Source organism: Dipodomys spectabilis, unplaced genomic scaffold, assembly GCF_019054845.1.
Source record: "Dipodomys spectabilis isolate Male_0828 unplaced genomic scaffold, ASM1905484v1 ptg000018l, whole genome shotgun sequence".
NCBI lineage: Eukaryota > Metazoa > Chordata > Mammalia > Rodentia > Heteromyidae > Dipodomys > Dipodomys spectabilis.
In genome coordinates this window covers 12,237,982-12,252,249 of record NW_024870695.1, presented here as the reverse complement: position 1 = coordinate 12,252,249, position 14,268 = coordinate 12,237,982, and the positions used below count along the sequence as shown (strand labels likewise).

General features: G+C 39.3%; 1 protein-coding gene across 1 annotated transcript; it reads right to left on the bottom strand.

Moving 5' to 3' along the window:
* Positions 1-4,915: 4,915 nt before the first annotated feature.
* On the bottom strand, positions 4,916-13,639 carry Krt222 (keratin 222). The gene is made up of 6 exons (XM_042674070.1): positions 13,544-13,639; positions 9,096-9,224; positions 7,283-7,503; positions 6,780-6,856; positions 6,464-6,599; positions 4,916-5,275 (listed from the first exon to the last, which is right to left on the bottom strand). The coding sequence occupies exons 1-6, from the start codon at positions 13,637-13,639 to the stop codon at positions 5,047-5,049; spliced, it is 888 nt and encodes a 295-aa protein (XP_042530004.1). The 3' UTR covers positions 4,916-5,046.
* Between the last annotated feature and the right edge of the window lie 629 nt (positions 13,640-14,268).

Genomic DNA, 14,268 nt, shown 5'->3' with positions numbered 1-14,268 from the left:
TTGGACTATCCCGGGGGTCTTTTCACTAATCCTAGCTATTCTGGATGACTATATGGAATATATGAACACCTGACTGAGGTGGGCCATTGTGGAGGGAGAATGAACAGTGTTGACATGTACAGAGATGAGTGGAATTGGGGGGATGCCTTTACGATCACATTCCTGGTTGTGCCAGTAGGAACTGGGGCACCACCACAAGTCTGTGAAACCAGGGACATATAATACTGTGTTTAGTTATACATACATACATATGTATATATACACACATGAATATGTATGTGTAGGTATTATACGTGCATTTTTGATGGTACTGTGGCTTGAATTCAGTACCTTGCTCTCAGCTAGCTTATGCTAGTACTCTACCACATGCCTCTAGCCCTGGTTGTTTTTTTTGCTAGTGTTCTTTATTTTTGTTGTTGTTCATGGGGCTTGAATTCTGGGCCTGGACGTTGTCCCTCAGCTCTTCAGCTTAGGGTGAGCACTCTACCACTTGAGCCACAGTACCACTTGCAGTTTTCTGGTGGTTAGTTGGAGATGAGAGTCTCACGGACTTTCCTACCCGGCCTGGCTTTGAACTCCAATCCTAAGATCTCTGCCTCCTGAGTAGCTAGGATTACAGGTGTGAGCCACCAGTGCTCTGCTTGCTGGTGTTCTTTAGGGATGTAATTTCAAAGATTTTTCTGCCCAGGTTCGCTTCTAACTGTGATCCTCTGATCCCAGCTTCTTCAATAGCTAAGACTATAGATGTGAGCCACTGGTTCCATCTCATTATTTTTGTACTAATGAGTAGAGATTAGTCAAATCAAAGAACATACTGAAAGGAAGACTAAAGGGGAGGTTGCCAAATGATAATGGACAGACTGAGTGGTATGTCAGATAATGTACGGGTGTAGGATAAGCAGTTTCATCAGGGATCCATTGTGTTTAAAAAAGAATTTTTTTTTTTTTTAATGCTCATCCTGGGGCTTTAACTCAGGGCCTGGGTGCTGTCCTTGCATTTTTTTTTTTTTTGTTTTCTCTCTCAAGGTTAGTGCTCTGCAACTTGAGGCAAAGCTCCAATTCCAGCTTTTTGGTGGTTAATTGGGGATGAGAATCTCATAGATTTTCCTGCCGGGGCTATCTTGGAACTGCAACCCTCAGATCTCAGCCTGCTGAGTAGCTAGGATTACAGGTGTGAGCCACCAACACCGGGCTTCCAGTATCTTTTTACTCCACCCTTGCCCAGCAATTTCTGCCTGGTTTCTTCTGCGTTGAGGATGGTGGGATTATGGAATTGAGTGGGGACTGGATAAGAGCAGTTCTAGGAAGATGCTGTTTTACGTCTAGGCAGTTCTGGGAAGACAAATTGCAGGTACTAGATGGGAAGAACAAGGCACACTGTGGCATGCAGCACAAAAATTGTGAAAAGAGAAAGGAGATCCCAATGGAGCAGTGGTAAGGAGCTATGGGGGGAGACAAATATGTATTTTTTGATATACTTGTTCACCAGCTTTCCCCTCCCCCATCGCTCTAGGGATTGACCTCTGGGCTTCTTACATATCAAGCTCATGCTGTACCACTGAATTATACCTACCACATGTGGCTGCTTTTTTTTTTTTTTAACTTGAAGACTATTTTCCGTTTTTTTTTTTTTGTACTGGGGTTTGTTTTTGCTAGGTAGGCGCTCTACATCCAGTCATTACCTCTCCCCCTGCTCCACACAGGTTATGTTTGAGATAGGGTCTTTTTTGCCCAGGTCCAAGCCTGGATTGCATTCATCCTATTTTATGCTTCCCATGGTAGCTGGGAAGGCAGGTGTGTCTTACCATGCCAGCACCTTTTGTTGATATGGGTTTAAAGCCCTTGGACAGCATCCGGCCTGGAGATCAGATACCGAAGATACCACATTATTTTTAAAAGAGTTGCCAGCAGGGAACCAAACATTCTGCCTCTGCCCTTTCCTAGCCCTTTTAGTTCTTCAAGTTCTGATAGCTTTCCCAAGACCTTGAAGTGTGGGGGAGGGGATTTCTCTCCATTAGTGAGTTCACATATTGATAATATGAGTGAAGTATATATGCATTTTGTTGTGGGAATCCCCATTTAAGATTTTCCTTCCCCCATGGGCCACTGCATCTACATGTTCCAGCCACATTTGAATGTGACTGGAATTGCCAGGAAATGCCAGGAACTGACACAGAACTGCCACAGGTTCAAACCCAGGGAGATTCCCAGATTGCAGAACCTCAACCCAGGATGCCAAGCTGTGATACAGGATGCTGTGGCCTTGGTGCTTACCAAGTTCACGAAATGATCGCAAAAAACAATTTTAACACGTCTAATTAGGTGAGATGTTTGTATTAATTTTATTTAGCAGAATGGGTACATGAGAAAGCCCAGGTTCATTGTGTAAGGACCATCAGCTTCAGGCTCAGGTCTATCTGAGGAATTCAACTTTACTTTCCTACAGATATGCATATTCTTTGGGTTTTCCCCAATCATCTTGCATCATTCTGATGTTATTTACATTCCCAAGGGAGACAATAAGTCTGAGGGGATCTTATTAATGAAAGAGTTTTAAGGACACAGGTACCTGTTTCCTGCAACTTTTTTTTTTTTTTCTGGTGCCCATCCTGGGGCTTGAACTTAGAGCCTTAGTGCTATCACTATCTTTTGCTCAAGGCTAGTGCTCTACTACTTGAGCCAACTCTTTGGTAGTTAATTGGCGATAGAGTCTCATGGACTTCCTTTCCTGGGCTGGTTTAAAACCACCATCCTCATGTCTCATCCTCCTGAGTAGCTAGGATTACAGGTGTGAATCACCAGTGCCTAGCATATTGTAAATTGATCCCTGGCAAAGTTAACTAACTCTATTTAGCTTAATCATACAGAGAAATCTTTTCACTAAAAAGTACTATGTATCCACTGAAATACAAGGCAGCTTTGGAGTTCATGTTTCAATTTCTTTTTTTCTAATTTTATTGTGGTGGTATCATTTACTCTGATAAATTCATATTCCATTTTTTAATGTCTCAGAGCAAATAAAAATTTGTTTTAAATTCAAGTACTGTATTTGAAATGTATATTATACTCACATTAGTAGCACAGTGGGATTACTGTAACAGGCGATTACATTCATAATACCCAGTACTAAGGTTGTAACACTGTGATAGATTATAGTAGATAGTTTTTTAAAATCATAATCATTGTTGCTTAGTAGCTTATATGATTGCATTTCTTAAAGCTTTTATACAGTTTATAACATTTAAGTAATGTTACATGAATTAAAAAAAAATCAAACCTAGGACCGGCTAGATGCATATTCTATCACTGCACTGCATCCCCAGTCTAAAGAAAATGTTTATACATCAGATATTTATACAAGAATAAGCACATAGCATGCTATTGTTTCTTTGATGAAACAAAACCATTCCTTTTCACAAAATAGAATAAGCCAGGCCAGAAGGAATCTGAAGTAAATGAGAGAAAGTTTAAATGTTGACTGGTTGATACATACATATACATGAAGAGAAAGAAGGGAGAGACAGAGAGATAGAGATACAGAGACTGTAACAGCTGTACTAAATGCTAACATTGTAGCCCTTAGATGATACTTTAGTTAGAAAAAAGTATGGTGAGTTATACTCAGCCATTTTTTTTCCTGTTTAGAAAAAAATTAATAGCCTATAAATTTCTAATGTTTTTAAACAGGTATTCATTATTTAAGGTCAAATATACTTGTATTAAATAAATTAGTTTTAAGAACTTTGTTGTGGTACTTTGCTTATTAACAATTATGCTTTCTATCCATATTTATTACAGTTTGAACAATTTTAAAAGAAGTCCTGCAATCACGCTCAGCACAGATAACAATACTGTTACCTTAGTTCACATAAATGATTACAAGAAATATTTGTAATAGTTCATATAGTATTTTACTAAGGCTCATAGAAAAACACTCTAATCACATTTTACTTTAAGATGTAAAATTGGGATAGTGAGAGGTTGGGTAACTGTTCTAGTAACGAACTGCCTTTTTAATTTGCTCTTTGTGTTTAATACAGATGGGCCTAAGATATTTGTTTTCTGTGTGGAAGGATACAACATTTAAAGTTCTTTTAATAAGCTGACTCTTCTGAAAATCAGATATTGATTACAAAAACCTTTTGGATGTGATCTGACTAAAACAGCCTTTTGGGGATATTCTATAGTTTGCTCATGGAATAAAACTCTTCTTAGGATCTTTTTTTTTCTTTTTCTGCCAGTCCTGAGGCAAGAACTCTGGGCCTGGCACTTTCCCTGAGCTCCTTTTCTCAAGGCTAGCATTCTACCACTTGAGCCACAGCACCACTTCTAGTTTTTTCTGTGATTTAATTGGAGATAAGAGTCTCACAGACTTTCCTGCCTGGACTAACTTTGAACCACAATCCTCAGATCTCAGCCTCTTGAGTAGCTGGGATTACAGGTGTGAGCCACTGGTGCCTGGCTTCTTCTTACATTTTTAAGTGTTTAAGTGATTGTCACAAAAAAGAAGAATCCTAAGAGAATAGTGAGCCTTCCCTTAAAAAATTGCTTATAACTGCCTATGGCTTCTAAAGTAGAACAGTTTTAGGTTTAACAGGTCTTGGCCTAATGATGAATCACTCAACTTGACTCTAACCTAATGTTAATTATATTCAGTTTTTTCCCTTCGAGTGTTTAACGACTATTTAATTATGCCAGATTAATACTTACAGTCTCCGATAAAATTTCCCAAGGATTAAGAAGACTGTTTGGAGAATAAATAAAATAGAAACCCTACTGAATTTCTGATTTTATTTTTAAGCTCCTCATCTCCAAAAAATATATCCATAAGTGAGTTCAGAGAACTTTTATCCTTTAGAGTGTGTGTGTATGTGTGTGTGTGTGTGTGTGTGTGTGTGTGTGGTTTTCTTGAAGAGAATCACAGTCACACATTGAGATAACATTATTTATACATACTTCATAACTTACATTTGGGACAGAAGGGGGGGTCAGCATGGTCCTCTTTGCTCCATCCTAATGTCAAATCATGTCCAGACTACCTTTGGGTTAATTAGTTGCTGAAGGAGGTTTAATAGATGGAATACTGCATGATCTTCTCATGATCAGCCTGACTTCTATATCTGGCAGATTATCCTGTTTAGTCTGTAAGCACCCCTCATCCGTGGCTGCTAAGTGAAGATCGAATCGAAGGGAAACAGATTTTTTCCTTAATCGAGGGTTATCTTTAAAGAAGGAACCTTCCCATTCTTTAATAACTTCGTCTACTTTCTCTGTCCTGGAATGATAAAAGTACAACTTTCTATAGGATGAAGAATGGGCACATTAAGGTACAGACACAACATGCATTCTGTATCTATGAAAGGAAATTCAGCAACTTGTATGACTATAGTTAACAGGATTTATAATTGATATACAGGATGTGTGTAGCTATGTGTGCTAGTACTGGGGCTTGAACTCAGGGTCACATTCTCTTTCTTGTCTTTTCTGCTCAAAGTCTGTATTCTACTACTTGAACCACACCTCTGCTTCCAACATACAGGACATTAAAAACCATAGGGCTATAATTTCTAAGGAATTCTGTGGAATTTCTACAGAAATTCTCATGTTTTGGTTCTATTTTTAGGGAAAAAAAACCTGGTAAATTAGTTACCTACTCTTTCAAAATCTTGTTTCAATGTGTATAGGTTTATGTCAGTTTAAAAATCATAATAGAGTAAAACTGTATTTGAAACAATTAATTGATCAGGTACTGGTGGCTCATGCCTGTATTCCTTACTACTCAGGAGGCTGAGATCTGAGGATCATGGATGGAAGCCAGTGTGGGAAGAAAAGTCAATAAGATTTTTATCTCCAGAAAGCTGGAAGTTGAACTGTGTTTAAGTGTTAGAGCACAAGCTTTAAGCAAAAGATCAGGAACAGCATACACACGCGTGTGTGCGCATGCACATGCACATGTGCACACACATGGGAGGAAAAAGAAAATAGTTATTTAGTGCTGAGTGCTAATGGCTCACATTTGTAATCCTTGATACTCAAGAGGCTGAGATCTGAGGGTCACTGTTTGAAGCCAGCCCAGGGCTTTTACCTACAATTTACCAAGAACACAGAAGTAGAGTGATGGCTCAATTGGTAGAACATCTGGCTCAAGACAAAAAGCTAAGGGACAACATCTAGGTCCTGTGTTCCAGCCCCTGCATTCAAGCCCCAGTAACAACAACAACAACAAAACCCAAAATAAATAAAAAACCAGAAAATAATGACTTTCTGGCCTGGGACAAATATAGAGTAAAGTTAGTTTCTTTGCCTCTCTTACGCTTATTTAAGTTACTTACTGAGGAAGTGGTGCTGTAGCTCAAGTGGTAGAGCGCTAGCCTTAAGTGAGCTGAGGGACAGCGCTCAGGCCCAGAGTTCAAGCCCCACGACCGACAAAAAAAACAAAAAACAAACAAAAAAAGTTACTTACTGAATGGTGCCATGTGCTTCAGTGCTCTCCTTCACAACATTTCCATTTAAGATTGCCTGTTTGGTCACTGTCTCCACCTTTTCATTCTCAAACTTCTGTGGGAGTTTTGTTGAAAATGATATTTCATTTATAATGGCTGTGAAAAAGTAATTTATGATATGTTAAATTCAGTGCTGAAGTATTATCCACTAAATCACATACTAAACTTTTATTCAAATGTAATTTCTTTTTGCTCCTTTGAGGTATTTCATTTCCTGGTCATCTCCATAAATACCACCTCCCTTTCTGAATTAGTTTATCTGCATCAGAAACTCACCTGAAGGTAAACGAAAACCAACTCTACTGGTAGCTGGTTTGGGGTCTTTTTTCCCACCTTGGATACAACCATAATATCTGAAAATGGGAAGAATTATGTTATAGGAGCCACAGTGCAGAAGTAAGCAATTGAAACAAATAGGAGAATGGATAAATCGTACATTCATACAATAGAAATAGTATTTAGCAGTGAGAATGAATTAAATAATGCAGGACTGAATTTTTGTCAAAGAATCTCTAGAAGACAGAGACAAAGTAAAAAGAAATGAGCAACAAGGGAAGTGAGAAGGTCAGGAAATGATGAAGAATCACTTATAATCTTGTGATGGCTGACTTAGAAGAGTTAACTCTGGCTATTGGGTTCCTACTTTCAGCAGACTGGATACAGTCCTTCTACCTGTTTTACTACTGTGTTGTAGTTGTTCAGTGAGTGTCTTGAGGATGGATTTGATTTCTCTGACTTTGTCAGTAATGATGATCTTCTCTGTCTGTGGGATTAGGTACCTGATTTCTTCCTTTTCTAGGAGGCGGCGATATGTTTCAATTTCCTGTTCCAGCCTCATCTTGGTGTTGAGAAGCATCTCATGCTCTTGAAGCTGCCTTTCGATGCCACACCTGACTTCCTGCAGCTCCTTCTCCAGCCCATCAATCACTGCTTCGAGGTCTTGCAGCTGCATCTGGTAGTGCTGCTCGCTGGCGTGCAGGGAGTTTTCAAGGCCCCTTTCCTGTTCAGAGACATCCTCAGTAGCAAATCAAATGTGTCTCCAAATGTGTCCCTGATATCAGACCTGCAATGTCTTCATTCATCTATGTTCTATTTTATTGATTTATTTGTTCATTTGCTTTTGAGGTACTAGCAATCAAACCTAGGGCCTTGTTCATGCTACTGCCCAGCTATAATATTTTTTATATTTTACTTATTGTTTAATGTTTTTGGTAGAACTGGGGTTTGAACTCATGGCCTTATGCTTTCTAGGCAGGTACTCTAAAACTTGAGCCATGGCACCATCCCCTCCTTCTTTTTTTGTTGATCATGGGGATTGAACTCTGGGCATGGGCGCTGTCCCCGAGCTCTTTAGCTCAAGGCCAGGGCTCTATCACTTGAGCCACAGCACCACTTCTGGTTTTCTCGTGGTTAATTGAAGATAAGAGTCTCATGAACTTTCCTGCCTGGGTTGGCTTTGAACCATGATCCTCAGATCTCAGCCTCCTGAGTAGCTAGGATTATAGGCATGAGCCATGGATGCCTGGCTCAGCCCCCCTTTTTTAGTCTTTGATCTTTCAGGTAGTGTCTTGTGTTTTTGCCAGAGAACAACCCCCTAACATCCTTCTATCTGCTAGAGTCTTCTCCATAGTTTATCACCAGGCATGTTCACCACACCTGGCTTATTGATGGATAGGTTTACGTATCCTGGCCTCCTGACTCCTGCTGTACAAATAACTGGGATTACAGGCATGTACCACCATGCCTGGCCACAGATATATTTTAAGGTTGCAGTAATAGTATCTCACTTATAGAAAAAGAGTTTTTTTTTTTAATTTTATATCTGGGCATGGTGACACACACCTCTAATAACAGCTACTCAGAAAGTGGTAGTAGAGGACCACACATTCCATATCCGCCTGGGCAACTTAGTAAAACTCTTGTCTTGAGAAGGAAAAAAAAAAAAGAAACAGTGAAAAAGAAAAAAAGCAGGCTGGGAGTATAGGTTAGTAGTAGAGTACTTGCCTAGCATGCATGACACCCTGAGTTCAATTCTCAATACCAAAAAAAAGCTGTGTTACTATATTTCAAAGAAGTCCCATAATAATTTCATAGCATCTTCTCCCTACAATCCTCTGTCATGATTAATTTCTTTTCACTAAAGTAAATATTCACAATACAGTGAATAGGAAAGGCAGAGCAGACTGCTTCTCAAAGGAATTTTCAGAAAGTGCTTCAGTATATTTTTCTATTAGGAATCTTCAATACCATGAATTAAAAAAATCCCACTGGTAAGACTAGATAACAGATGTCTCTTTCCCTCCATTAGGGCACCCCCAGGGGACAAGTGTTACTTCATTCTTATAGGTATAAACTAAACCTTGAGTCATCTGGTAACAGCCAATGTCATGCAACGGTGACAACTAGAATCGGGAATCATACTCTGCGCCCCTGACTTCCAGAGTCTCTGTGTTAAGGAATGAATGAATATTCCTTTCCCTCTTTTTTTGTGCATGCTGTACAAGTGCTCTACCATTAAGCTACATTCCCACCCCTCTTAATCTTGTAACATCTAGGGGTACCATGAACCAGGTGTTTTGAGGTCCTTCTCACCACAGCGTGCAGAGACTCAATTTCCACTTGCAAATGGTGCCACTGGCGTCGAGCCTCCTTGAGTTCTGCTTGAGCTGCCTTTAAAGCCTCTTCATCTTTGTCCATCTTTTTGCTTATATCTTCTTCTAGCTAAAAGAAAGTCAACAATAACAACTGACAAAAACGAGGCATTTTTGAAAAAAAAAGTTTAAAAGCAACTATAGAAAAAAAATCACATATAGGAAAGCACTGTTTGATTATGGATGTGTCCCATTTTTTAATGACTACTTAGGTGTGCCAGCCAATTGTACTGTCAGTCTCAGTTTTCTATAATGTAAAATAATTTCAAAATTTCTTTCCAAATGGGGCATGGTGGTATGGGCCTATCATCCCAGCACAGGAAGATGGAGAGTTTGAGGCCAGTGTGAGAGTTTGTCTCAATCCCCACTACCCCCCAAAAACCAAAAATCCCGAGCCCCAAATTCCAAATATATGACAAATTATGAAAAATGAAAAAGTACCTCTGGGCTGGGAAGGTGGCTTAGTGGTCGAGTGCTTGCATAGCATGCATGAAGCCCTGGGTTTGATTCCTCAGTACCACATAAAAAGCCGGAGTGGCTCTGTGGCTTAAGTGTTAGAGCACTATCCCTGAGCATAGAGAGGCTCAGGGACAGAGCCCAGGCACTGAGTTCAAGCTTCAGGACTGGCCCAAAACAACAACAACCCTCATATCTTTTAATGAAAAAGAACAGTTTTCAGAAACTAAATTTATGACCTTTGATTCTATGTGTATGTATGAGTGTGTATGTGTCTATGCATGTGCGTGCATGTACTTGTGCCAGTTGTGGAGTTTGATTCAGGGCCTGTGCACCGTCCTTGAACTTTTTTTGCTCAAGACTAGTTAGCCACAGCTCCACTTCTGGCTTTTCGGTGGTCAGATGGAGACAAGAGTCTCTTGGACTTTTCTGATGGGGCTGGCTTCAAACTGTGATCCTCAGATCTCAGATTCCTGAGAAGCTAGTATTACAGGCATGTGCTACTGGTGCCTGGTTAGACCCTTGATTCTCAACTTTTATTACTTATAGGTTGTTAAGGAAGAAGGATTAAAAATTAGCTTATTTTCCTACATATTTTCTTGTGGGATGCTTTAGAGAAGGTACATAGATACATATCCAAAATGGATCAATTCCTGCACCAGGCATATGGACAAGGAGTTTATACTAGTGGAAAATATATTACTAGTAAATGAGAGAACAAAGTTATAGGTATTAAAGTTCTTTCTTTTTTTGGTAGGTAGTGGGTCTTGAACTCAGGCCTGAGTGCTGTCCCTGAGCTTTTTTGATCAAGGTTAGCATTCGAACACTTTGAGCCACAGCATCACTTCTGATTTTCTGGTGATTGATTGGAGATAAGAGTCTCACGGACTTTCCTGCCCGGGCAGGCTTTGAACCGTGATCCTCAGAGCTCAGCCTCCTGGTAGCTAGGATTGCCAGCATGAGCCAGTGGCAGTTGGCTGCATTAAAGTTCTTAAGTAGATTTCTTTATTAAGATAACACACTGTTTAGAAAACTTTTTTTTTTTGTCAGTCATGTGTCTTGAACTTAAGTCCTGGACACTGTCCCTGAGCTCCTTCACTCAAGACTAGCACTCTACCACTTTGAGCCATAACACCACTTCCAGTTTTCTGGTTGTTAATTGGAGATAAGAGTCTCAAGGACTTTTCTTCTCAAGCTGGCTTTGAACCAAAATCCTCAGATCCCAGCCTCATGAGTAGCTAAGATTATAGGTGTGAGTCACCAGTGCCTGGCTTTAGAAAACTTGTTCCAAAACTAGTTTTTGTAAGTCTAATCCTTATTTTTAGTATCTGTGGTTAGTAACAAAAATGACATCTTTAAAGTAAAGATTGTTTTCTAAAAGTTTTCATATTAAAAATCATGCAGAATATTTTGTTTGGCTTTGATTTTTGTTTTTTTTTTTAGTGGTACTAGGTTTGAACTCAGGGCCTTGTGCTTACTAGGCAGGCACTCTACCACTTGAGCAATACCATTAGTCTAGCTTTAAATATTTGTATGCTGATGTTGGAATTAAAAAAAAGTATCTGTTGCCAGAATTCTCATTATTTGTACAAGTAAGTAATAGTACAAGTAAAAGTACAAGTAATCAATGTATCAAATTGATTGCATTATTTTGAAGCAACAACTTTATATGTTCTTATCAAATACATTTTGAAAGTAAAAGGTTTAACTTGAATGTACAATAGATGATGTTTGAAGGAAGCTAGAATTAAATAAAAGCCTGTGAATAGATTTAAGAGAATGAAATTCATAGGCTTCTTTTGGTTGGCGGATTGCTTGTTTTTAGTTAGCAAAGTCACACATGCAAACAGCACATACCAATACGGTTATAATAGTGAATATAGAATATCAGAACAATAAAAAAAAATTGCAGGTCAGTAGTGTTGAACAGGTAGCTAAGCTTGTTGGTTAACTAGATTTTCAAGATGGTATCTAGTGAACTATACTTCCCAAATTCCTGTCCTTGTGTGTTCCCCCTCCACATTGAGTCTGGCTTTCACCAGCAGTGGCAGAAGTGATGCAGGACCAGCTCTAGGGCTAAGCCTCAAGAAGCTCTGTCAGCTTCCATTTCTGTGTTTTTGACAGCCCTGGGCTATGGTTTTAGAAGTTTGACTACCCTGTTGGAGAGACTGTGAAGAGAGGCCAGATGGAGAGGGACCCTGAGGCTGTCTGGAGAGAGAGAGGAAGAGAGGGAGAGCTGGACAATGGGAAAGGAAAGAAGGGAGGGGAGAAAGGGAAGGAGGGAGGAAGAGGTTCATTTGGTCAGACAGCTGAGCTAGCTTTCTGGCAAGCCCCTACCAAGGTACCAAACACATGAGCCATCCGCTTTGGGTGTTCTAGGCCAATAGTGCCCAAAGATGACTGCACCAACATCTCCCTGGTCACTATAGAATCATGAGATGGAACACAATGGCTATTTTAGGCCACTGTGTTTTTTTCTTTTTTTGGGGGGGAGCTTTATTCTATAGTATTTGGTAACTAAAACAGCTTGCATTTATTTGTGATTAGGGTTGAACCCAGGTCATTGTGATAATTTAATACTCAGGCTTTCTTGAATTGTAGTTGGCTTATGAATTTAATACTCAGGCTTTCTTGAATTCTAGTTTGGCTTTCTAAATTATTTTCAAAAAAAAAATAGTCTGAAAGTCTTTATCTTACAACATGTTCAAAATGAAACTTAACTGTAGTCTTGGTTTTATTTTTTTAATTTTTTGAATTTACTCCTTTCAACGTTGTAAACTAAACTTGTATACCTACTCCTGCGAAGAAAAGTTGTCATCTATTATTTTTTTCTTTTTGTATAAAAGATGAGTGAGCTATTCTAACAGCTAAGACAATATACCAGTGGGAAACTAGAATGTTGATCATTCTTTATGAGGATTAAAAATATTTCCCCAAGATAAATTTATAACATACTCAAATGAGTTGCTAATGAAATGAAGATCTGTCATTTCCTAGTGATCTTTCTTCTCTCCCTTCCTTCCCTTCCCTTCCTTCCTTCCTTCCTTTCTTCCCTTCTTTCTTTCTCTCTTTCTTTCTTTCTTTCTCTTTTAGCTATAATTGGGCGGTGGGAACAGAACTTGAATTCAGATATGATAGGTAGACTAATAAAAAAGAAATCCTGCATTCCTAAATTTTATTTTTAAACTATTTGACCTTAATTACTAACTGTGATATCACTTCAAAACCAAGTATATGAAATTAGGTTTTAGGTCTGATCCAAGCTGGCTTTCTCTTTAAAAAAAATATTGCAAGCTTTGCATGGGGAAAAAAAAACATTTCTCACAGTTCAAAAGCAAAAATCTGTTAGTGGAGAGTCGTGACCAATTTTGATTGTTGTAATTTCTATCATTTGGTTTTGAATGCCATGTTCACAAACTCAGATCATTCCTATTTATAACTGTCTGGTATAAAACTGTGCTCATAAAAAGATGATGCAAACCTTTTAGAAATATCCTGCTTAATTTTAATCTCTAGACTGTGCATTCTAATAAATTTCCCATTTTAAAGATGTGGCAGTAACTTTGTAGGGTATTTGATATGCTTTCTCCCTGAAGAAGTCTAAAAGGAGGATAGAGGGCACCATTTTATTGTTTTTGACCCCCATGTTTTGATCAATGACAGCCACCTCATAATTTACGTACAAATCAAACGCACCAATCAATATTTACAGAGTGGAAATTTAACAGCCACAGTTATTTTGTCGCTGTTCCCCCCCCCCCCTCACCCCCCATTTCTTGACCCGGTTCCAGTGCTGTAAAGCCTATATATTCCTTCCCAGTATATGCTGCATGGAAAAGGAAATACTGTACCTCAGAGAGGCCGGGACAGGAATTGGGTAGACATGGATTGTCTCCTTATCCTGGAAGGTGCCTGTCTGTATGAAATCATTACCTGGATCCTCGTTGAGAGCACCGTCTCTATCTGATTGCTGGTGAGGAGCTTTTCATAGTTTGCCCTGATCTCATTGAGGAGCTGGGACAGTTCCATTCTTTCCCCATCCTCCACCTTGGCTAAGTGAACCCTATCGACAGGATAGGATGAGTCTCTGCGGCAGAGCCTGCCCTGCCTGCGTCTCTTCCGTGGAGAGCAGACAGCCGGGTTTGGAGCCTTAAAGATGCAGAGCTCTTTTTTCTCCCCACCCCAGAGGCCGAGAAAACGCGAGTGTTTCAAATCAATTATGCAAATACGATGCAAATGGATTGCTCTTGGTATAGCAGAAATGTCAGAATCTTGATGGAAGGAAGGAAAAATAAAGCGCTGATCACTTTGGGGAGTTTAATTTACTTTTGTGGAAAGGAAATGGGTCATGAGATGAGGAAAATTGTATTGTTTTTCCCAAGATAGTGCATAAAAATTAATCTGGGCCAAAAACATAAGGATAAAATTTTCTTTTATAGCTTATTTTTCTTTTCACCATCAGGATTTTTTTTTTTTGGCCAGGTATTGTGGCTTGAATTCAGGACCTGAGTACTATCCTTGAGCATTTTTGCTCAAGGTTAGTGTTCTACCACTTGAGCCACAGCTTCATTTCCAGCTTTATGCTGATTAATTGGAGAGAAGAGTCTCATGGACTTTTCTTCCCTGGGCTGGCTTCAAACCCTGATCTTCAAATCTCA

Coding starts and splice junctions, on each gene's coding strand:
- Krt222 (XM_042674070.1), bottom strand. CDS start 13,639: ATGGAACTGTCCCAGCTCCTCAATGAGATCAGGGCAAACTATGAAAAG. Junction 9,225..13,543: donor TGCTCTCAACGAGGATCCAG/GTAATGATTTCA, acceptor ACTTTCTTTTAG/CTAGAAGAAGATATAAGCAA. Junction 7,504..9,095: donor TTGAGTCTCTGCACGCTGTG/GTGAGAAGGACC, acceptor GTCTCTGAACAG/GAAAGGGGCCTTGAAAACTC.